The 24,721-nt window shown below is 42.0% G+C and overlaps 1 protein-coding gene across 1 annotated transcript in view; it reads right to left on the bottom strand.

The window, feature by feature from the left end:
• PTPN21 (protein tyrosine phosphatase non-receptor type 21) overlaps positions 1–24,385 on the bottom strand; it is a 69,500-nt gene extending 45,115 nt beyond the window's left edge. The window contains 3 exon segments of the mRNA XM_030558968.1: positions 2,943–3,109; positions 18,351–18,715; positions 24,099–24,385. Coding sequence (XP_030414828.1) covers positions 2,943–3,109; positions 18,351–18,530 — 347 coding nt within the window. The 5' untranslated portion in view covers positions 18,531–18,715; positions 24,099–24,385.
• Between the last annotated feature and the right edge of the window lie 336 nt (positions 24,386–24,721).

Below are 24,721 nucleotides of genomic sequence, written 5' to 3'. Positions count from 1 at the left end.
TTTCATGATCCATTTCAGCAGGATCAACTCCAAAGGCTGTTCTGGAATATGTGCGCACAAATAAGATGACTATCCTTTTTCCAAATGCTTTTGTTGCTCTGTGCGTACTTCTAACACTTCCTATAACAGTTGCCAGTGGAGAACGCAGCTTCTTCAAGCTGAAGTTAATAAAAAAACACATCTACAGTCCAAAATGACACAGGAGAGGCTGGTTGGCCTCGCAACCATCTAAACAGAGCATGAGCTGGCTCAGACTGTGGACCTTCAGCAGGAAGCAGTTCAAAGCTTTGCAACAAAGAAGGCACGGAAAGCACCACTTTGATTATTCAAACAGATAAAAATGACAGTGTTTATTATGCAGACAAGAAAAGTTACATTTTTTGTTCAGGCATTTGAAAGTTAAGCGTTAGTTAAAATTTTAACAAGGCATTTTAAGTTGTTAGTTCTCTTTTATTGGGGTAGGTAGCAGAGCAGTACCATGAGAGGAGTAGAACAGGAAGAAGGCAGAATTGAGACCTTTCAAAGTTTTGGCCCAAGCGAGGGGGCACGGGGCGTCATTTGAACTCCTCACCTCAGGTGCCAAAATGCTGTGGGTCAGCCCTGCAAATATACCACTTGTCTAACACTCTCTGGACCAGATTCTGGTATAGAGCAGGAGTAAGTAACTCCATGAACTTCTCTGAAGTTAATTCCCATCTTAATTCATGTGAATTAGATAACAATCTAGTCCAGAGGTCGGCAACCTTTCAGACGTGGTGTGCCGAGTCTTCATTTATTCACTCTAATTTAAGGTTTCGCATGCCAGTAATACATTAACGTTTTTAGAAGGTCTCTTTCTATAAGTCTGTAATTTAATTAAACTAAAATGCAGAGCCCCCAGGATGCAGACAGTGTGAGTGCCACTGAAAATCAGCTCGCGTGCCGCCTTTGGCATGAGTGCCATAGGTTACCTATCCTGATCTAGTTCTTTATATCTAGCTGCCCACAGGAACACAGAGTTTACACCTGAACTTGGGTCTTATGCATGGCAGTATATTTCAACATTACTGAACTATTGTACTAGAAAGTTTACAGCCTCTGTGTCTGATAAGAATGTCTATATTAGAAATACTGGCAGTTTCACTCCACTGAATTAGAAAACTGCCTAATCGAAGTGAAAGCTTTTAATATTTTGATCTGGCTGAAACAATTCCGGATACATCAACCTGTGGAATCCTATGCCAAGCTTAGGACCTAATCCAATACCTGTTAAAGTTGATGGAGTTGGATGTTTTGGAGTTGGATCAGTCCCTTAAAAACCTGGAAAACAACTGAAAAACAGCCCACCATGCATTTTAACCTTTTATAAAGAAAACAAGCGTACAGCTTTTCCTATACAAAATGAGAACCAAAGTCAACAGGACTTGTACTGCACTGTATAATATGTTGGAGCTGCAAGATTTATTCTGAGACACCCCACTGCACTAAAGCATAGAAGCCTGAAGTTAATGTTGTGACAGTTCTCAGGATAACCAGGACTGAGAGTCATCTTGTTACCCTCTGCCTTCAGTGAGGGAGTCTTGCTTGTGCTTAACTGGTTGTCAGCTCCCTGAAACACAAGCCTATTAGCCACCCAAGCACTCTCATCTGGGATATGCCAGCCCTTACTTTGCCTTGCAGGTTAACAGTACATGCACCCCAGTCCCCAAGTATCTTTGAAGCATTGTCCCTATCGTGTTCAAATATGAAGGGTCTATGCGCAGCAAAATAATTTTTGGTCTTCTAATAGTTAAAAGTAAACTCCTGAACTACAGCAGTTCACATTAAAATAAGTGTTTTCCACTTCTGTGAGAGAAGAAATTTACCACAGATAGTACCTTTAATACAGCCTGCTACAATAGTTTCCTATTTAACTCTCTAGCAAAATGGAATTCCTAACATCCACGGGTAAGGCAGAAATATAGGGTCTGAATGTGGTCTCGACCAAACTGGTGTAAATGAGAAATAACTCAGTGAAAGAGAAAAAAATAAATCACAGTGGTATAAACACCATGCACATTAAAATAAAGACGTGGAACAGCAGCTGGGAAAAAGTGAATCAAATCTGTCTATCCTTACCTCCCTATTGAGGCTATGTAGACACGGCCCATTGGTTTAGATTTTGGCTTTAAGGAAAGATTCTGGGTTTTTTTCCCATTTCTATTTGTACAGAGCCTGTCTATAATCACGCTCAGCCTTAGATGGGACTTTGCAAATATGGTTTATGAATACCAGACTGTGCTGACAACAGGACAACTTGCCTCTAACAGCTCTTCAGGTAGTAAGTGTTAGATTGGTTTCCTGAAGCAAAGTATTGCTCTGAAAGAAAAGTCTATAATAATTGAAAGGCTGATCGTGCAAGCATGTCCAGGAATAACTTTATTAGGCTCCAATAAGGTCACTGGGAAAATTCATCCCAAGAGTAACTCCATTATTATATAGCAGGAATCGGCAACCTTTGGCACACGGCCCAACAGGGAAATCCACTGGGGGCCGGGATGGTTTGTTTACCTGCAGTGTCCGCAGGTTCAGCGGATTGCAGCTCCCACTGACCACGGTTTGCCATTCCAGGCCAATGGGGGCTGCGGGAAGCGGTGGCCAGCACATCCCTGGGCCCATGCCGCGTCCCACAGCCCCTATTGGCCTGGAATGGCAAACAGTGGCCAGCGGGAGCTGCGATCGGCCAAACCTGCAGACACTGCAGGTAAACAAACCGTCCCAGGCCATGTGCAAAAGGTTGCCGATCCCTGTTATATAGTCTAAATACACTGAAAGGATAATAAATGCCACAGTTTGGGCACAGTTTCTGCCTTAAGTCTGCATTTCCATTTTAAAAAGGTTGGGAATCAGGCAATTATGTCAATTTTAAGATGATTCATGTGTTAGAATGTTAAAAGCTGAATTTAAAAACATGTGCAGTTTACCTGGTAATCTCCTGCTGAAGCTGAGAAACAGTAGGCACATAAAACACTCCAAAATATACCGTCGGCTCCAAAGCATATTTGTCCAGTTGCTTTTTCAGAGGCTTGTCCAAATCCACCCACCGGCGCTGGTTCTGCTTATTGTAATACCACAGACTGAAATAAGTAATCTGAAAAAGAAGGAAGCAATTCAATGACCAAATCATGTCAGTATTGCGATACCAGATAAAGTGCATATAGCATGAACCTGGCACTGTCTCCATCTTCACAAAAGGCTAGAGATACAGGATTAAAAACAGTTTAACACAGGAAGGCTTTATAAACCTATCGTCTTAGGATTCAAAACTACCAGGAGCACTGAAATATTTTAACAGTAATAGCATGTCATATTACATATTATGAAATAACAAAACAAACCCAGGTAGCTGAAGACGACACTTTTGGTTGCCTAATATATAAATTAACCAGGACTATTCCCAAAACACCACCAGCTTTTATTATTGTGAGCATTCTCATTGACTTGGATAAGATTATTCACATAAGTAAGTAATATTCTTGGTAGTAAAAGTTTACATTTCATGATGCAGCATTAACTTCATGATGCAGAATCAGACTCATTCAAATCTAAATTTCACACCATATAAGAAGTGATTAATAATGTCTGATTTGGCAGTCTTTATTCCTGTGAGTAACAATTTCAGAACTGGGTCCTCCATGAGCACGGACATGGGTATAAAATGTCAATCTAAAATCAGACAAACCATCAGTACTCTTATTATAATAGAGATCATATAAAGCATCAATGTTGTGCATTAGTATTAGTGGCAGTAAGGAATTTCCCCATGCACTGTTATAGATGGTGCAGGTAGAAACACCTATAGACTGCCTAACACTTTTCTTTTAAAAAAGACCACATTTCCAGTTCCTTATAACTTTGCAATGTTAACTGCCAGGGCTGAAACATCCTATGCCAAGAGTCTGCCTCAAGTTGATTCCCGCCCCCATCTTCCCTATACTAAAGGATCAGCCATTTCTGAGAATGAGAGCAGGAAAAATGTTTTCCCACATTCAAAGAATGTGTAAAACTGTTTCACTGGGAAGCTTTAGAACCTCCATGCTTTGGAGCAGGGACTTGAAATTTGTCCAGGGTGTTGACTTGGTGTCAGAGATGTGCCTTTTGTGGTTGTGCTAATGGATGGGGGACTCACCCAGGATGTAGGAACCCCTAGTCAAGCCCCACTTTTCTTGAGGGAGAGAAGTGATTTGAACAGGGATCTGTTACCTCTCTGGCTAGAGCAATCGCCTCTGGATTTTAGTATACTCTTATGGGTCTCCCTCAGTCTCTCCTATTGAAGTTTGTTAGTTAACTACCTGAATAACTAAATATTAATTGGGAAGTGAAAAGTTAAATAACTATAGCCTGATAGATAGGTTGAGAGTCACTGCCCTTTCTCAACCCCTTTCAGAGTCTGAATTCTTGTGTACCCCAAGTTTCACCTCACTTAAAGACTTATAAAATATAAAAGTGTCACAGCACACTATGGGTACGTCTACATTACAGGATAATTTCGAATTAACTTAACCGGTTTTATTAAACAGATATTATAAAGTCGATTGCACGTGTCCACACTAGGCACATTAATTCGGCGGTGGGCGTCCATGGTCCGAGGCTAGCATCGATTTCCGGAGCGTTGCACTGTGGGTAGCTATCACTATAACTATCCGGCCAATAACTCGATATTAACATATTGATTTAGGGTTAGTGTGGGCGCAAATCGATTTTAGCGTTACTCTCTCGTTGGGGAGGAGTACAGAAATCGATTTTAAGAGCCCTTAAAATTGATTTAAAGTGCATTGTAGTGTGGACGGGTACAGCGTTAAATCAATTTAATGCTGTTAAAATCGGTTTAACAGCGTAGTGTGGACCAGGCCTATTACTGAAAAATTGCTTACTTTCTCATTTTTACCATATAATTATAAAATAAATCAAACTGGAATATAAATATTGTACTTACATTCAGTGTATAGTATACAGAGCAATATAAACAAATCATTGTCTATGAAATTTTAGTTTGCATTAACTTTGTTAGTGCTTTTGTAGCCTATTGTAAAAGTAGGCAAATATCTAGATAAGCTGATGTACCCCTTGGAAGACCTTTTAGTAATCCCAGGGATACACGTACCCCTAGTTGAGAACCACTGAGTTAGGGCACTCATTTGAGAAGTGGCGGATCCCTGTTCAAATCCGTTCTCCCCCCACCCCCAGGAGGAGGAGGGACTTGAATCTAGGATCTCCCACATCTTGGGTGGGTGAGTACACTATTGACTGACTAGGCTAAAGCTTATCAAGAAAGTCCTCCTCCTCTAAATGTTTTGCTCCTGGCCCCTCATACAATTTAAGAACACCTATCTTCCCTGGTTCTTGGATCGCTAGCATAGATGACACACTGTAGCCATCTCTGTGACAGGATTTCAGTTTCCACACACCCCTGCAGTCAGCATCTCCCATTGGCTAGCTTAGTCTCTGCATAGTATGTTGTTTTGTGGATTGCAGTCCAGATGCCACTCTCCCCATTCATTGTACCAGGCCCTAATTCAGGCTTTGCAGATTGCATTGATATTCTGTGATTTTCTAGGGATCTAAGGGGCTGCGAGGCTCATAATGCCTTAGTACCTTTATGGGTCTAGACCTAAGGTACTAGATGAAAGCACCCTAGAAAAACTCCAGAAGATGATAATTTTGGGTTCAGTGCAGTGTTTGGATGGTGTGCAATAACCACCACAAAGGACAAAGCCACACACTGAATGAGGGATAAAAAAGTATTGAACAGCTACCCATTGAATGACCCCATCAATGTCCACTGGGCATGGAATGAGGTATGGATCCTATGAAAAAAGTGTAGATGATCATGTAATTAAAAGGGCTTTTCACCACAAACAGCTAGACCGTAGCAAGTGGGGATGTGAAAGCGCCCTGCACTAGCCTAGTGGTCTAAATGTCCATGTGTAGCCTGCAGATGCTATAGGCTTTGACTGAGACTTGCATCAGCAAGGTACATAAAGACAGGCAGTGTGCTGCAAGCTAGTGTGGGGTACAGCCACAGCCCAGCCTGCCATGGTCTGTTTGTATAGACAAGCTCACCGACTATACTATAATATGCACAGACATGGAGCTGAATTAAAGTTACATGGGCAACCCTAATTATGGCATTTCCTAAGTTCTATTAGAATTTGCTACTTAACATACTTTTATGTAAAATTACATTAAAACAAGGTAAGGTAGTGAACTACAGGAATACAACTACAATAATGTAGACTCATGCCTCAATTAAGGTTGAAGTATAGGCCAAGAGCTGCCAGATTGCACCTGCTGCTGTGAAAAGCTTGTGTATGTAAGCCTATTCTCACTACTGGTCCAGTCCATCTGCCCAAGTACTAATGCATTTAGCTGGCCTAGCAATATAGTAACAGCTAGTGGCTACCACTAATCTTTAGGATCAGTGCAATGTTTAAAGCTGGACACTCAAACCTAACAGTATTTTGGTCACCACTACTGAACCAATGCAGTCTACTGTCAAAATGGTGTCCCTGTCTGCCCAATCTATTAACATTTATGAAAATTGACCCAATGGATATATATGTGACAATGCCCAGAAAACCATTTCACTTGGTTTATCTGATCCGTAGACTTAATCTAAGCCACGAAAAAGAAAATAGATAGTCATTTAAAGGAGAATGGGGAGGATGGGGGAGCATGAGATTTGGACTAAAATATGCCAAAAATTTCAAACCTGTCAGACTCAAAATAAGTATCTAAGTATTGAATAAGTATCTTGGTTTTTCAGAGGTGCTGACTGCCTGAAGTTTTCACTCAGCTCTTTAAAAAGCAGGCCACTTATGCTGCTACTAAAACACAGATCGAAGTTTATGACCACAAATAAGGAAATGTGTCCACTCTTTAACATTATTGAGTGTAATTGTGTGCATTTAATACAACTTCTCTCCCTGTCTCCACAAATGGGTCCACTCTTTAACATTATTGAGTGTAATTGTGTGCATTTAAATAAACTTCTCCCGCTCCAAAAAAAATAAATGTTTACACTTGAATGCCCAGAATGAATAGATAAAGGCAAATAAAACATGCGCCAAATCCTGTCTTCTGATTCACATGCAAGCCTTCTTTTGGCTTCAAGGGTAGCATCTGGCCCTATGAATTCTCAGCAGAGCTGGTGCACTCTGGAATACTAGTGCTGATTAAAATAGAATCATTTTTTACTTTGTCATAAACAGATAGTTAAGGGTTAATGTCTCTTTTACCTGTAAAGGGTAAAGAAGCTCAGTGAACCTGGCTGATACCTGACCAGAGGACCAATAGGGGACAAGATACTTTCAAATCTTGGGGAGGGAAGTCTTTGTTTGTGCTTTTTGTTTGTTCGTGTTCGCTCTTGGGGCTAAGAGGGACCAGACGTACACCCAGGCTTTCCCAATCTTTCTGACAGTCTTTCATGTTTCAAATTGTAAGTAATAGCCAGGCAAGGTGGATTAGTCTTATGTTTGTTTTCTTAACTTGTAAATGTGTATTTTGCTGGAAGGATTTTTACCTGTTTGCTGTAACTTTGAATCTCAGGCTGGGGGAGGAGAAGTCCCTCTATCTATATGAATCTGAGTTCCCTGTAAAGCATTTTCCATCCTGATTTTACAGAGATCACTTTTACTTTTTCTCTTCTCTAATTAAAAGTTTTCTTTTTATGAACCTGATTGATTTTTCCTTGTTTTAAAATCCAGGGGATTGAGTCTGAACTCACCAGGATTGGTGGGGGAAAGGAGAGGGATGGTTAATTCCTCCTTGTTTTAAGACCCAAGAGGTTTGGGTCTGGGTTCCCCAGGAAGGTTTTGGGGGAACAGAAAGTGTGCCAGACACTAAATTCTGGCTGGTGGCAGCGTACCAGATTAAAGCTAGTAATTAAGCTTAAAAGTGTTCATGCAGGTCCCCACTTTTTGTACCCTAAAGTTCAAAGTGGGGGGGGGGAATACCTTGACATACTCATTGCTAAAAAGTCTGTCCAATAGTAGCACAAGACATTACACAATCCTAAAAAAAGTGACGACATAATTCTTAAAATATGTTAAGCTTCTGAGATTAACACTGTAGTGAAGTTTGTTTATTATAGCAACTTATTCGTCATTTATCTCCTGGATAGAAAATCAGACCTAGATTAAAAAAAAAAAAAAAAAAAAAAAACCTGTAGAATTTCTACTTAATTACTTTCCAGCTAATTACATTCTGCATTATAGAAAAGAAATAGCTGGGCTCTTATATAATTGTGGAACCACTGAAAAAAAACAAAAATAAAAGCAACTAATAAAATGGTCTAGAGGTGAATACTAATATGGAAATCAAAATTTTAGGCGGGAAAAGGTTGTCTCTATTGCCTACATGCATGCCACCTTGCTTTGAGGCAATCGGACTTCACAAGCTAAGCAGCCTCGTTTGGTCAGTATCTGCATGGGGGTCAGAGGAAGAGACATTGTTCTGATGATACAGTAGGTCGTGATCTACTGTACCTTCTCTGTCAGTAGAAAATTAATGGTGCTAAAAGGCAAGGTCTTGTTGGACGTTGTTCCTTGTACATGAAATATAAACCCGAGGTCTCACTCACTTGACGGTCTCTTAAGAAACCACAGGAAAAACTGAGCTTGAGTTTTAGTGCTCTAGCCAAATTCCAATTCTGGACATTCCATTCTGCCTACCTCAGTTCCCCCTATAGCATCAACTGGAAACCATACTGTCAATAAGGGAAATAATCCTTTTTCCCTTCCCCCCTCCAGGTGCTCCTGGAGAGATACACAGACACAAGCTCTGTGAATCCAAACAGAGTGACTCCCCCTCTCTGTTCCCAGTCCTGGAACAAAAAGTACTTTCCTCTTCACCCAGAGGGAATGCAAAATCAGGCTAGCCACTTCAACACACACAGATCTCCCCTGATTTCTTCCTCCCACCAATTCCCTGGTGAGTACAGACTCAATTTCCCTGAAATAAAGAAAACTCCAACAGGTCTTAAAAGAAAGTTTATATAAAAAGAAAGAAAAAATACAAATGGCTCTCTGTATTAAGATGACACAATACAGGGCAATTTCTTAAAAGTATTGAATAAACAGCCTTATTCAAAAAGAATACAAATCAAAGCACTCCAGCACTTATATTCATGCAAATACCAAAGAAAAGAAACCATATAACTTACTATCTGTTCTCTTTGTCCTTACACTTAGAAACAAAAGATTAGAAAACAGAACTACTTCTCCAAAGCTCAGAGAAAGCAGGCAGCCAGAAAACAAAGACCTCAGACACACAATTCCCTCCACCCAAAGTTTAAAAAAATCCGGTTTCCTGATTGGTCCTCTAGTCAGGTGCTCCAGGTGAAAGAGACATTAACCCTTAGCTATCTGTTTATGACACATACTCTTCCCCTTCTGTCCTAAACTGCTGTGTATTGTTGCTGTTAATCAGCTGCTGCTTTTCATTTAAGTGGTTGGTGAAGAAATCCCTAAACATAGTGGGCCAAACTCATCCCTAATTTAATTCCATTGACTGCAATGAGTCATACCAGGGGTGAATTAGGCTGAGTTTATATATCAGCTTAAATTTGTAAAGCATTGTGGAATCCTTCAAGATGAAAGCTGCTTTATGGAGGTTATTTATCTTTATTGTGTGGGAGAATACATTTTAGTAGAATATCTTGAAGTCACTTCTAGTCTGCGTTTGTGCTGTCTGCAGAGGAACTTATAAAGATAATGTGTCAGTAACTGGAAATGTAAGCTTCCCCTCACATGAACTCTGCAATTCTTGCCATGATCTCCGGATTTGATTTTACATCTCAAGAGAATCTAAAGGCAAGAATCGAGAAAAGCTTTGTTTCTGAGGACTTTTCAGTCCGGTTCTGCTGTTGCCTCTGAAAGTTTCTTTAATAGGTACAAGGTGTTATGCTGCTACAAACATACTAATAACATTATAAATTCCCCATCTGTCAGAAGTCACATAGCTTGGGCTACAGACTGTCACATGTTCTTCTGAGATTTGATCGTGGTGACTAATTAGTTATTGCATAAGCAACTTCAACAACCTACTGTATATTTTGTGACATACAAAGTGATCAAATATGATATTAAGAGTTCTCATGATGAAAGCTAGAAAAAGGAGCATTCAGCAACTAAGGCCTTATAAATGGATTGGAACAGAAAAAGAGAATGTTATTCTCTAGGTGGCTAAAGCAAGTGCAAAATTACATTAACTAGAAGGTGCCTGCCTCAAAGATACTATAAATAAATGAGAACACGCCAGACTAATTTTATAGTCTGACCAAGATATATTAGGAGCTGTAATCAGGGGATCTTTACAGTTTTGCAATTTGGACTTCGTTAGAGATATGCAGAGGGGAAAAAAATCAAAATGGGCAGAATGACATTTTCCTGAAAAATGTGTCTTGAAAATGAAGCCCTCCCCATTACTGTCCGTTATTATTATTTAACATTGGCACTGTCAACATGGCTAGAAATTGTAGCTCTTTTTAATATTTATTTCAGGTCATTTTCTCTCTCTGTTTAAAGTGGGAGGACTCATCTCACTTTCTGTTGTCAATTCTGTGCAACGCACTCATCCTCAAAAGCATCACAAATAGTATTTATCGGGTTTTTAATTTCTGGCATTTCTTCATCACACGGAAAAGCAAAAATATTCAACATACCTCAGCTCATATAAATAAACAAACTATTGTGCTTCAAAAGAACAGCAAATCCTGTTCTGCAGTCATCCATTATATAGAGGAACGCAGCCAATGCAACATATTGTAGTATAAGTTACTATAAAATTATATTACAATACACAGATTCTGAAAAAGAGAACTACGTGTTATTTTCAGGTTCTGACTTAACCTGGAAAAAAGCTAAGGAATTCATGGTTAAGACTCTCTGCCTGTCAATCAGTTTTTGAAAGAAAAAACTTATCTATTTTGTGCTTAGTAAATGAGAACGAGGACAAATTCTGCCCCTGCTAAACAGTTATTTAAGATAGTCACTAGATAAAACCTCCTATTCTCTCAAACTCCTGCATGTAGGAGAACTGCTGATCTATTAGCCTTGCCATAGCTTGCTCTGCCCCCAAATTCATCCTGGGTGCTAGCAGATAGTAACAACCCCAGAGCTCCCTGGTGTTGAGTCACGTCAAACGAATATACTTTTGTATAGGATCAATTTTGCTATGTTCCTGACAGGTTTTAGTAAAAGAGACACTGATTTCTTCTTGGTTTAAAAAGGGAAACACAGACAATTAAGATCCTGTATGTTATGCATACTCCTTATTAGTTCAAAGATCCAAGGTTAACAATCAGTAGAAGTAAGTAGTATTGTCTTCCAGCCATGCAGAATGCAGGACTGAGCCCTAACACTTGTCCTTCCATCCCAGCCCACCACTCAATACTGCTCATGTTCAAAGTTTCATCATGCTTATCCCTTTCTGGTGGGCTCGGGCATGATTGTGTTAGTCAAACCTCATTCATGGCCTTGCCAGAAGGCTCAATCTATCAGTCACTGTGGTTTCTGATATCATTTCTTAGGAGTGTTCTTAATCTGTAGGTCAGTAACAACAACATTGAAATACTGTTTGTGTAACAGACTAAAACAGCCGTTACGGAGATATTTATCTGATAAATGAACATTTTTTAAACATTACACTGCATATCAAATATTTTAAAATGTATTTTCTCTGAGGAGAATCAGACATGTTGTAGACATGGGGCAACAAAATTTTACTGTGCACAGTTCAAGTCTCTGAATTCTGCCTCACTGACTTCTACAGAGTCCTGATCCTTCCTTTCTCCCTCCTGACCTAGGGTTGCCAGATGTCCAGTTTTTGACCGGAATGCCCGGTCGAAGAGGGACCCTGGCAGTTCCAGTCAGCACTGCTGGCCAGGCCGTTAAAAGTCTGGTCAGCGGTGCTGCAGGGCTAAGGCAACCTAGTCCCTGTGTGTTCTGGTATCAGTCTGCACCCCGGAAGCAGCCAGCACATGCTGTCCCCACCCTGAGCACTGGCTCCGCACTCCCACTGGTCAGGAACTGCGGCCAATGGGAGCTGCGAGGGTGGTGCCTGTGGCAATAGCAGCACACGGAGTTTCCTGGCTCCCACCAGGGGCCGGACCTGCCGGTTGCTTTGGAGGCACAGTGCGGTGCCAGGACAGGCAAGGAGTTTGCCTTAGCCCCGCTGCACCACTGACCGAGGTAAACCCATGCCCCAACCGCAAGCCCCAACCCCCTTTCCCAGCCCTGAGCTCCCCCAAACCTGGAGCCCATTCCTGCACCCCAAACCCCTCATCCCTGAGCCCACCCCAGAGCCCCCTCCCACATGCTGAACCCCTCATCAGCCTCCTCACCCCAGAGCCTGCACCCTCAGCCCAGAGCCCGTACCCCCTTCTGCACCCCAAACCCCACCTCAACCCACAGCCGCCCCCCCACCCACACACTCCAAATCCCCCAGCCCCAACCCCTAGCCTGGAGCCCCCTCCTGCATCCCTCATCCCTAGCCCCACCCCAGAGCCCTCACTCCCTCCCACACCCCAACTCCCTGCCCCAGCCCAGTGAAAGTGAGTGAGGGTGGGGGAGAGTGAGCCACCAAAGGAGGGGGAATGTAACAAGTGGGGAGCAGGGCCTCAGGGAAGGGGTGGGGCTAGGGTGTTTGGTTTTGTATGATTAGAAAGTTGGCAACCCTGTCCAGACCCAAGATAAATACATGAATAAATAAAGGCATGTGCCACCTTCTAACCCTCTTCAAGAATTTCTCAACAGCTTTTGATAGACTCCCCTGTCAATGTTTTCAGAACCTGGGGCCACATATTCACCTCACTCACACAAACAACTCCAGTGACAACCAACTCTACTTGTGCAAGACCAGCAGGATTTGCCCCTTCGTTTTTCATTTTGAAAGAGAAATTTCATAATCATAACAGAAATAAAGAAAAAAAAATCAAAGAGTTTATTCTTAAAAATTCACTCAACTTCCTTGAAGATGGCTAATAGTATTAACATTTACAAGATATTTCTGGTTTAAAATGTCTTTTGCTCACATTCATGCCACAGATGCATGCCACGTGCAAATGTGCATGCAAGTGTGCACGCACACACAACTTTAATCCTGTTTGCAGTTAACAGCTTCACAACCACAGCACTTGATCCTTTTTCACATCTGCAAGACTGGGACTGTGTCTTGTGATAAACAGAGGTCCTAGGTTTTCATTATATCCCCTCTTTTAGCAGCATCAGGATAGTCTCACTGAAGCACGATTAAGGGTGAATTTAATGAAGGCATGTTTTTGATTTGGCTTCTTGCCCAGGGTCTGTGATTAAGAGAGCGGGATTATATTTATGTTGCCTCTGATTCACATTCTGGGAATACCACAAGATATTCTCCTCAGTAAATTTTCATTTTTTTTTCTAAGTTTATAAACAGGTCAAAAGATGAAGTCAACAACAGACTCAAGTCTCCCGATTCCTAGTTCTGTGCTCTAACCAGTATACCATACTACCTTGCTAATATAGAGGCTGGAATTGGTAAAAGCCAGTGTTTAGTGATACACAGTATAATTTAAACTGATACTTTTACCTCCAATACATTACCTCCATTACTGTTCAAAAATACAGTATTAACGCAAAACTCTTAAGCTGTTTCTCAGAATCCTGTATATAGTAAGTAAATAATGCAATGAAGTTAACAGGAAGTGAATGAAAAATTCAGAATCATACTGTCATAAACAGATAAGTAAGAGTTAATAGAACAAAAGTACTTCATATCTCTTTTCTTGGAAAGAGTTAACAAGAACAGGAGCCTGGCTGTCACCTGACCAGAGGACCAATCAGAGGACAGGATACTTTCAAATCTTGAGGGAGGTAAGTTTGTGTGTGTGCTGTTAGTTTTTTTTGGTTGTCACTCCGGGGGCTCAGAGGAACCAGACGTGCAACCAGGTTTCTCTCCAATCTCTCCAATACAGGCTCTTATAAGTTCAGAATAGTGAGTACTAGGTAAATAAGCGAGTTAGGCGTATGGTGTTTCTTATTTGCAATGTTGTATTGGCTGGGAGGAGTGCACAATGTGTATTTTGCTGAAAGGATTTTAATTTGTACTTATATACTTAGGCTGGGAGGGTATTCCCAGTGTCTATAGCTGAAAGACCCTGTACCTATTCCATCTTAAATTTACAAAGATAATTTTTACCTTTGTTCTTTCTTCAATTAAAAGTTTTTCCTGTTTAAGAACCTGACTTTTTATTCTGGTGAGACCCCAGGGGACTGGGACTGGATCCATCAGGGAATTGGTGGGGAGAAAGGAGGGAAGGGGCAGAGAGAGGTTATTTTCTCTCTGTGTTAGGATTACTTTCTCTCTCAGGGGGAATCTGGGAGGGGGAGAGAAAAGGAGGGGGAAAGGTGAATTTTCCTCTCTGTTTTAAGATTCAAGGAGTTTGAATCGCAGGAACCTTCCAGGGTAACCCAGGGAGGGGAAGCCTGGGAGAGGCAATGGTGAGGGAAAGGGTTTACTTTCCTTGTGTCAAGATCCAGGGGGACTGGGTCTTGGGGGTCCCCGGGCAAGGTTTTTGGGGGACCAGAGAGTACTAGGCACTGGAATTCCTGGTTGGTGGCAGCGCTACAGATTCTAAGCTGGTAATTAAGCTTAGAGGAATTCATGCTGGTACACCATCTTTTGGACGCTAAGATTCAGAGTGGGGAATTATACCATGACACATACTATTTGATTCTTTGCCCTTCGTAATATATAGATTTTTTAAAAAAAAATCTATATGTTGCAAAAGGCTCTTTGTTAAGGTTGCATGCATAATTCAGGCATCATATAGATCCCTTATACAATATCTGAACCACTTTCTGATGTTGCTACTTTTCATGGTAGTAACTAACACCCCATTCAACAGGCATGATCTTACAAGGTACTGAACACCCTCAATTCCCATCAATGTTGATGGACTTGAGGTCCTAATATATTAATAAATTACCAGTGGCATCTTGCAGAGTGGGTCTGGGTTTCCCTAACTCCAGCCACCGACTCCAGACGCTGTGCAAAGCAACCAGACTCTCGCCGTTGGGTAACATAACAGTATAGCCACTAGGCGGAACTGCCAGCCTTGTACACAACACCCCCCTGCCCTGACACTCCAACACCAGGTAAATGGCTTGATACGTGTGACTAGGTCAGGCAGAGTAGACAGTGCCTACGTGTGATGGAGTACACAAATCCTGCACCGGACAAGAAGATGTTAAAGAGCATTTATGAACTTAAGCAGCCCTTCCCATTGTATCTGCAAGGCACCTCAGGTCTGCAGGAAGGGCCTTAATAAAATTTAAAAAAAAATTGGGGGGTGGGAAGCCCAGCTCAGTGGGTGCAGTGCTGCGAGGAGAACAGACCTCCTATCCTCAGCTTTTGGTGAGCGTAGCAGCTAAGGACAAAGCCTGCTTGCATGGCTATGGTTGTCAGTCTGAGCCTCCTGAACAGAAGGTGGGCCAAATCCTGGAGTAGACTCACCTGGGACTCAGTCAGAGGTTCCCACATCTAGACTTGTGTTGATGACTGCTTAGGTACTGAGGACTGAAGCATAGGGCTCTGCCCCACCCCAAAAGGTTGCTGTGGGAGATCAAGCCCATGACACTATCCTTTTGCAAACCAGATATAATAAGATCTCCACCTGCTACTGTAAATTGGCTCTGACTGTCAATTTAGTCTATTTTCAGATGTCACCAAACTCCACTAACACACACACTCGACCATCAGCATAAAAGAACAGATACACAGCCTGCTACAGTATAAACTGGCACTATCCCAATATAACTACTTTTGTAGTAATTCCCCCCCCCCCCCCCCCGGCACAATATAGCATGGTGAGAACACAAGACAATGAATTAGTAACTGCTGCAGAAAAGTATGTGGTATATTAAATTTTGAAGAATAAAGTTTAAAAAGACAACTGATGGCAAATGACAAGAAGGCAGATAGAAGTTAATGGATCCCACAGTAAGCAAGTGCTCAAAGCCAGAACAAATCCATAGACTTTTCTTATGTTTATCAAAACATTTTAAATACAGAATATGAGGCCATTTCTGCAAACATTTGCTGTTGTATAATGCTTAATACCATGAGCAGTTCTAAAGTAATTAATGCTGTTCACAACAGTAACTGTCTGCAGGACTGAACCCTAAATTTGTTTGCTCAACAGTTATTGAAACTGCTTGAAATTGGAAATTCACTATTTTGGAAAAATCAACAAGTTATTAATTAACTAAACAGGAGTAATCCTATAGCCTTTCCAGCTTGCTCTTCTATTTTTGTTGCGTACTGCAATCTGGGGTTTTGTCTCCGTTTGTCTCTTATACAAAGCAGTATTCGGAGGCATCTCTTTTTTAGTACTACAGTGCAACATATGCCCATTTCTGTCTTGTACATTTTCTAGTTTATATTTTTTTCCCCCAAACAAAAAGTCAGATGAGTGCAGTACAAAATACACAATACATGGATACAGCAAGGAGTTGGACTGGGATATGTGCCAATTTCCAAATTGTGTCAACAGCATCCAGCCCTTGGGGTCAAATTCATCTCTCATGCCACCAGACTGAAGCTAATGGAGTTACAACAACAATAAATGTCTCTCTTTAAAAAGAGATCTGTGTGAACAAAGATTCTACGTAGATAAGGATTCTGTAAGCCCAGTTTCACAATTCAGCACTTCAGGTGTAAATAAATCAAAATACTAAAGAGAGATCATTATCAGATTTGTGTGGGACAGAGGTAAATCTGAGTTACTAGAGAGTTCTCCATAATGTTCAACTATCTAGCTCAGCAGTTCTCAAACTGTAGGTCACAACCCCATTTTAATGGGGTCACCAAGGCTGACATTAGACTTGCTGGGGCCTGTGGCCAAAGCCTGAGCCCCACTGCCCAGGGCTGGTGTCAAAGCCAGAGGGCTTGAGCCCTGGGTTGCAGGGCTCAGATGACAGGCCCCCTGCCTGGGGCTGAAGGCCTTGGGCTTCGAACCCCCACTTGGAGCAGTGGGGCTTTGGCTTTGGGTCCCTCGCCTAGGGGACATCAGGCTCATGTCTCGGTCCCTCCTCCTGGGGTAATGTAGTAATTTTTGTTGTCAGAAGGGGCTGCAAGACAATGAAATTTGAGAACCCCTGGTCTAGCTTACACTCATGGTATGTATATTTGCACATACCCAGTCCATAGTACATGTATTAGCATTGGCATGAGCGGTGGGTCGCATAGGCTGGGGGAGACTTTGCCTCCCCAAACACCCAGGCGTGACTCTATCCCATGCCGTGACACTCCCTGTGTGCGGTTCCAGTCCTCCGGCTCCAACCCCCCAGTGCTCCGCTCCACCTGCCTTCCTGCACTCCGGAGCGGAGGCTGCAGCCAGCGGCTGCCCACCCCCACCTTCCAGGCTGGGGAGACTGGGGCCGCACGCTCCTGCCCTCCTGGCATTCCTTTGGGGCTGGTGGCCCCGGTAGTGTTGGGGGGAGGGCGCAGCGGCAGCTCTGGTGGCGGATGGCATGGAAGGGGAGGAGCTTCAGACAGAATAGGCAGGGATGGGTGCTAATCTCCCCGAGCCGGCAGTTCACGTGCCCGCCCATTAGCACTGGTGCTTTTTTGCACAGCACCAATGCCCTGAGACCCCACTCATTCAAATACCTCTTTCTTAAAGAGACACTTCTTTCATGTAAGCTCTATAAACTGGTTATAAGGAAAAAAAAATAAGATTCTAAATTAACACCTGCCTCCAAATCACCCACTACCTCCTGTATCCCTCTGTTACGATCTATTCAGGCAGGAATGGTCATTACTTGTCTTAAACTCTGACAATATTCTCAGCACTGTACAAGAAGTGACAACTATTGTCATTTTGGCCAGCACTTCAGGCTTGTGGGCTGAAACATGGTTCATTCCTGGTGTCCACATCCCGTTCTCTAGTCTAACCCTACAACATAAATTGTGAGACTGGATTTTGAAGCCATCCAAGTTGCACTGTGGATCAGAGCACATTCACAATTGAAGGAACATGCTGGGGTGGCTGGTACAGGAGAGTATTTGGTAAAGTAGCATAGTTGTCTAAAACAGTGGTTCCAACCTGGGATCAATGGACTATGTCTAAGGGATCCATAAAAGGTTGTCATTATCACAGAACAGTGGTTCTCAACCAGGGGTCCGCAGACTATGTCTAAGATTCCAAAGGGGTCCATGCCACCATTCAAAAATTTTTAGGGTCCCACAATTGAAAAAAGGTTAAAAACCACTGGTCTAAAATGGTAGGGAATCATTGTAGTGGGTAACTCCTTTAAAGGGATGGCTAGAGAAGTTGCCAATTTTCTTACCTCCCGCAGTTCGAGTCTCTGAGCCACAGCTTCCAGACTTTCCTGGCCGGTGCTCTCCACAGAAAGAGTGAACTCCACAAATTCATTATTGAGCAGCTGGATGCGGGCCACCAAGCAGCTCTTGCTGGACACTGTGTAACGTCGAGTTCGTTTCAATTTGAGCCCAAAAGGTAACGGCATCTTTCCCCACAGACAGTGATGAAAAGCTATCACCACACTGGAAAATGAAGGGAAGTAGCAGTCTTCTCCCAAGCAATAAGGAGCCCTGAAGTATCCTGCCAATCAACCAGCAGTGGCAGCGGCAGCCATTAAAGAAGAGCAGGTCCTCCACCAAGCTCCAACTGGAGGGAGTTTCCACAGCAGTTCTAACAAGGAGAAGGGAGAGAGTCCAGAAGTGATTTACCTGAAAAGGGGAATTAGAACCATGGGAAAGCCACAAACAAACTTAGATTTTCTAAATCTACATGGTCAATGATTTCTCTACCACGAGAGAGAGAGAGGTGCATGGTCTACAACAGTGAAACAGGAACAAAGATTCCTGGTTTGCCACAGACTCTTGCAATGACCTTTGGTAAGTCACAACTTCTTGATGGCTCTTTCTTAGTCATCTGCCAAATAGTGTAATGAATTTGACCAAAAGCATTTGTCCTCATCCCATTTGACATGCTTTAAAGATAAAACAAAGGCTCTAAAATGGCTAGGTATTTCATAAACTGGATCAATACTTGGATGAGACACCTTTAGGAAAAACGTAGGTGCTTCAAGTAATTGGGAAGGAGAGTCACTGGGTGGCACCGTTTTCTCCAACTCAGGACTAAATCTGTCCTCCAGTATTGTCCTAGGAGCACCATGCTATTGGAGGCTCTATCTTGGACAAAATGCAAAACCAAAACATAGCAGCATTAGAGATGCCACAGTTTGGGGTGTCGTGTGGTGGTGCGTTTTTTTGGTTTGGAGCTGGGGTGAAGGAATCCTAGCCAAATTCCCATTCAGTTCATTATATTCCAACATTTGTTTCCCCCTGCAGTTTGTTAGCTACAATATTCTTTATTTCCTGTGCTAAACAGCTGTACTGTGCTTCATGTTGCTAGTACTTGCCCTAGTATCCTCCCCTCCACCTCACCAGAGGGGACTACGTTTCAGTGGTGGTTGAAGCAATTTTTTTCTAAATCTCCTCAAAGACAGGCTTCTTCCAGGAAACCTATAAGCCCTAACAATTTCCCTGACACCATCCATTGCTCCATGTCTCCCACAAACAATTTTCATGTTACCTCCTAAGCGCAGAAAGCCCTCCATAAATAAGTCTGGAAACCTATTACCCTCTCTCAAGTACTTTCTCACAGACCACTCCCTATAATAAACTGCACATCATTATTACAACTATTGACTGTTTGGAAAATGTGCCTGCATAATGGAAGCGAAGGTATCAACATTTTCTAAAAGACTATTATTCTCTATGCAGCAATTACTATGTTTCATAGACATAAATAGTTTGGATAATTCGTAAGGTTTATAAAGTGTTTTGAGATCCATTCTGATGGAAATTGCTACACAAAGGCAGGCTTCACATAGTAAATTGCTGACATCTAATCGCATTCCTGGGGAGGAGAAAACCAAACATTAATCTTGAAACTACCAGCCCAAGGTAAACAGCACACAGCACATATCCCGGACAGGCTGATTACCCGAGCCTGTGGCTTTAAGGGGTTTGTTTGGTTTCATTCCTCCTCTGCTAGAACTAGCCTAGCCCCACTAGGTCGGTGACTAGCAGCTGCTTGATATCAGGCTCTGAGGACCCTCTGGATGAGCTCATGTCTGAAAAGTCTCTGGCTGCTGACACAGAGCAGCCCGCTCCAGAGGGAGGGAGTGAGCAAGCCCACCCATCAGCATGGAGGGCTGAAGGGGCTCAGAACCTGGGCTGCCAAAGGGAGGCTCCCCAGCCCAGACTCTGAGCACTGGGCAGCCAAGGGCTGAGGCATCAGACTCGTTGCCCACAGGAGCTTCTTGACGTGTCAGGGACTGGTTAATCTGGAGAGGTCGCCCACAGCCTTCCTCACCTACAAGGGGACTGGCAAGGGAGGGGAGCATTTAAAGGGATGGTGCCCGCTTTAATTAGGCCTCCAACTGAGCTCCACTTTAACCTTGTGCTTTGTTAGCGGGACACATGGGACTGATTCCTCCAGCGCAATTTATTTTTCTTATGTTTGGTTTTGCAGAGAGTGACATTCCTGGCGTCCAGGTCACAGCGATGATGTCATCAGGTGCCCAGGTGGAACCATGGATGCCACACATCTAGCTTTTTTTTTTCGGTCCTTTCTAGTTTCCCAGTAGCTTTGTTTCAACACTTAAAACGTCAGGAGAAAGATGGTCAGCTTGTATATAAACAAACCTGCAAACATCCTTTTTAATGAAGGGTTAGGGAGGTTGTTTTTTTAAATGCAAATTCATATCCATCTTAACTTAAAAAGTTTTATTTAAAAAAAGTTAGGGAGAAAATATTATTGGAACTATTAAAAATTCCCTATTTAAAAAGTAATGTTACTCCAGCAGTGTTCAAAACCTAGAAAAGCAGGACAGAGTGAGAGTGAATTACAGATAAAGAAAACAAATGAAATATTTGTCTATGAACAGGAGAATATTAACTCTGTACCTATGCAAATAGGGATTCTATAGTGATCAAAACATATGCCTAGCTTCACTGTTACCAGAACCTAGCCTTGAAGGTGCTAATTACTACACTATGGAACTTAATAATTAACCCAATCATCAATGAAACCCCAAACTGCTGCAGGCAACATGTTCTGCAACATTAACAATAATAGAAATTATTAAATGTCAGCTGTAGCACAGTGGTTAAGGACCTGTCAGTATTTACCATCAAGTCTTATTTTTCAGTGGTGGTGTAGCCTGGCTGCAAATATTTACTGTGGGCAAAAACATAACATACAAGTTTTTCAAATCATGTACATTGTTTTGCCTGCAACATATTACACTTGATTTCTCTCTTCTATGATTAGGAAAGAATCAAACATCAACTACTTGTTTCCAAAAAGTCTTCCAAACAACATTTTTTCAGACTAGCATGTGTTAGTATTATATTTTTTAAATGCATTGACTTTGATTTCTGATAAGACTCCCCTTACAATTTGTTAAATCAAATACCTTATTTACATTTCTAGAATAAGGATACATTTTGATGGGGGAGGCAGACTCCTAATGCACCTCTCTTTTAGTCCCTTAAAATGTATAAATAAAATACTCGAATTAAAGATAATCTGTATCTATTATAGATCATTCTGACTCAATCAAGGAAAATTCATAAACTCATACAGAGCTCCATGTTGCTTTTTGTTAGGCACCCATGGAGGGGAATAAAGGTAGGCAAAAGGGACAGATGATCCCTGACACAGAGAGCGTGAGGGGAAGGAGCACCTCAGTGACCTATTTAACTTCCCACATCAGGAAACCTTCCATGTCCTTTTTGCAAGGTCATGCTTCTAATGATTTGGAATAGGTTGTGCCACTCTATGCAACATATTTGCCCCAGCTACTGGCACACTTCTATAGAAGTTTGTGCAGTAATTAAGGTAGGCTGGATCAGAGACTGTCTCCCTGTATGCATATGCAATACCTAACAAAAATTCTAGATACTACTAGAATACAAATCATAATGGATGGAATTAGATTTCCCTGCAGAGTCTAGGGCAGGGGTAGGCAACCTATGGCACGCATGCTGAAGGTGGCACGCAAGTTGATTTTCAGTGCCACTCACACTGCCTGGGTCCTGGCCACTGGTCCGGGAGGCTCTGAATTTAATTTAATTTTAAATGAAGCTTCCTAAACATTTTTAAAATCTTATTTAGTTTACATATAACAATAGTTGAGTGATATATTATAGACATATAGAAAGAGACCTTCTAAAAATGTTAAAATGTATTACTGGCACGCAAAACCTTAAAGTAGAGTGAATAAATGAAGACTTGGCACACCACTTCTGAAAGGTTGCTGACTCCTGGCCTAGGGTGATGTGGGGTTTCCAGGCTTTCCTGTTTGCTCTGCACATTGATCCATAGTCCTACTACATAACAATAGCGTGCAGGGAAGGTTTCACAGACTGAACCTTGCAGAGTTTCCTGCATACTGAGGGCAGAATCCCCCAGTGCATTTATTCCTGGCAGTGAAACTTGTGGATCACTCACCAAGCTCGCTTTCCTGTGCCTGGTATTGAACAGATTGTATATATCATTATGCTCTTTTCTGTGATCTCTGTAGTACCAAAGACAAAAACCAAATTATGGAGCTTTTTGTCATAACTTTAAATCTGTTTTAACGGGATACAATTAAACATGAAAGGCTTTCAATCTTATAGCTCAAAGAGTCTCTCTCTTTTTTAAAGCACCCAAATAACACCTATATATCTCACTAGCTCCAGAGCGACTGACAAATGAAATTTAATGAGTGTCAGTCACATTGCTAGATTCTCGTTGCTTTAGTTATTTCTTTGACAAAACTAGATGTATGCATAGGAGGGAATTTTAAATAAGATTTGGTGGTCCATTAAATGGGAAGGAATTTTCAAAAAATGCCAGGTCCATTCTTAAGACCATATTGTATTCTCTGCATGTTTCCCTAGTGATGACTCAAACTAATTTTCACTTTATCTAAACTATATTTTTTGGCAAGTTTTCCTTACTTATGAGGCATGCTTACTTCACTTTTTAAAGTGATTCTTAGGAAAGCTATAGTGAAATTAAATAGTTACACATTTAAATTAGCAATCCATTTACTTCACTAAATCAAACACATAGCCCCTGACATTGTAAAATCTTATTTGTTCAATACAATTGTAACACTTGAGGAATAATGTTCAGAAGTAATTCAATAACTTATTGCTGGCAAAGCACAATTCTTGCAAATAGTGCAGTATTGTTTTCATTTACCAGCTGTCATTTTGTGCTACCATCTGCTGTCATATTTGTCTCAGGCATTATTTCAAATGTGTATCTACACTGTTTTGGGGCTATTTTTGCAAAAAGAAAACTGCACCAAAGTGCCAACACTTGTAAATCCAATCAACTCTGCTGAAATTACAAGTCTTTATTTGGCAGACCTAGAATTTTCATACCACAGCCAAAAAAAGAATTTCACTTGCTAAATTGCATCCATCCATCCATACATGCATGCTGCACATATAGTTTTAGATAAGAATTTAGCCCAATCTGGCTACAAACCAAACAGAATTACCAAGGATTTGAATATCTTCCTTCTTTATCCATGCCTCTTTCCTAAATCCTCTCCGATAATTAGCTTTCATTTACCTTCGTAAAGCATTTCAGACAGTTTGCAGGAATGACAGTATGCAACATAAAACTGGAATGCAGGCAGGAGAAATGAGGCTCCCGCTATTTCAAGTACTTAAACGTAGAAACGTATTTCATAAATATGGGGTGAAGCCTAAAAGCAAAACCACTTCCCTCGCCTTGTTACACTTTTACCAATCAACCACTGGTACAGTATTACTTACTCCTGGGACTAACTGTAAGAGTAAAGGCAAAATATGCACATAAACTTCCTCCGCTACCCGGAGCGAAGAGACCCCGAAAGTTACACTGACCTCACCTCTCCAGCTGCTTTTATTGATCTTAAAAGGAAATGCCTGAAACTGTGTAACCTGAACAAACAAAACAAAACAAAACGAAGAGGGACAGAATAGGTTATTTCCAACAGCGCCCGCGGCTTTCCCATTACCTGCTGCAGTGATCCAAAGACACAGCGTACCCCTTCCCACATCTTTAGCTGTGAAACCTCAGCAGCAGCGCTGAGTTCTTCCCCTGAAGCCACCTCACCTAAATTCCTGGGAAACGGACTTACTGTGCTCCCCTTGCATGAAACAGCTGCTATCTCCGCTCACCCGCCTTCTTCTCAGATCACTCATAGTGAAAACACGCCTCACTTCCTGTCTCAAAGCCCTTGCTCTGGATATCATTGCACTGGGTAAAGAGTCAGGGACTGGGCGGGGATCAATATTGCAGCCAAATAAACCTGCAGCAGCCAGCTTTGCAGACACCTTTCATGTGACCAAGGATATTGTGCTGCTTGAGCACAAAATGTGTTCTCTGGAATATTTCAAATCATCTCCCTCTGTGCATTGCATTTCTTTTCCTGGAGGCGTTCCCCTGGCTAGATCCATGCGGAAGGATACGATGAAAGATTAAAGCGAAGCCCGTATGCTGTAGCTCATTACCTCAGAGAGTTGGAATGCCTGGCAGGGAGAATGTCAGCAATGGGACAGCTGCTCCTCTGGCTACCGGGGCATTACAGAAATAGGGACTTACAACAAACAGCAGGCAATCCTTTCTTTTTTTAATCAT

This window comes from Gopherus evgoodei, chromosome 4 (genome assembly GCF_007399415.2).
Source record: "Gopherus evgoodei ecotype Sinaloan lineage chromosome 4, rGopEvg1_v1.p, whole genome shotgun sequence".
NCBI lineage: Eukaryota > Metazoa > Chordata > Testudines > Testudinidae > Gopherus > Gopherus evgoodei.
The sequence above is the reverse complement of the archived record's forward strand: the minus strand, read 5'-3'. Positions and strand labels throughout refer to the sequence as shown.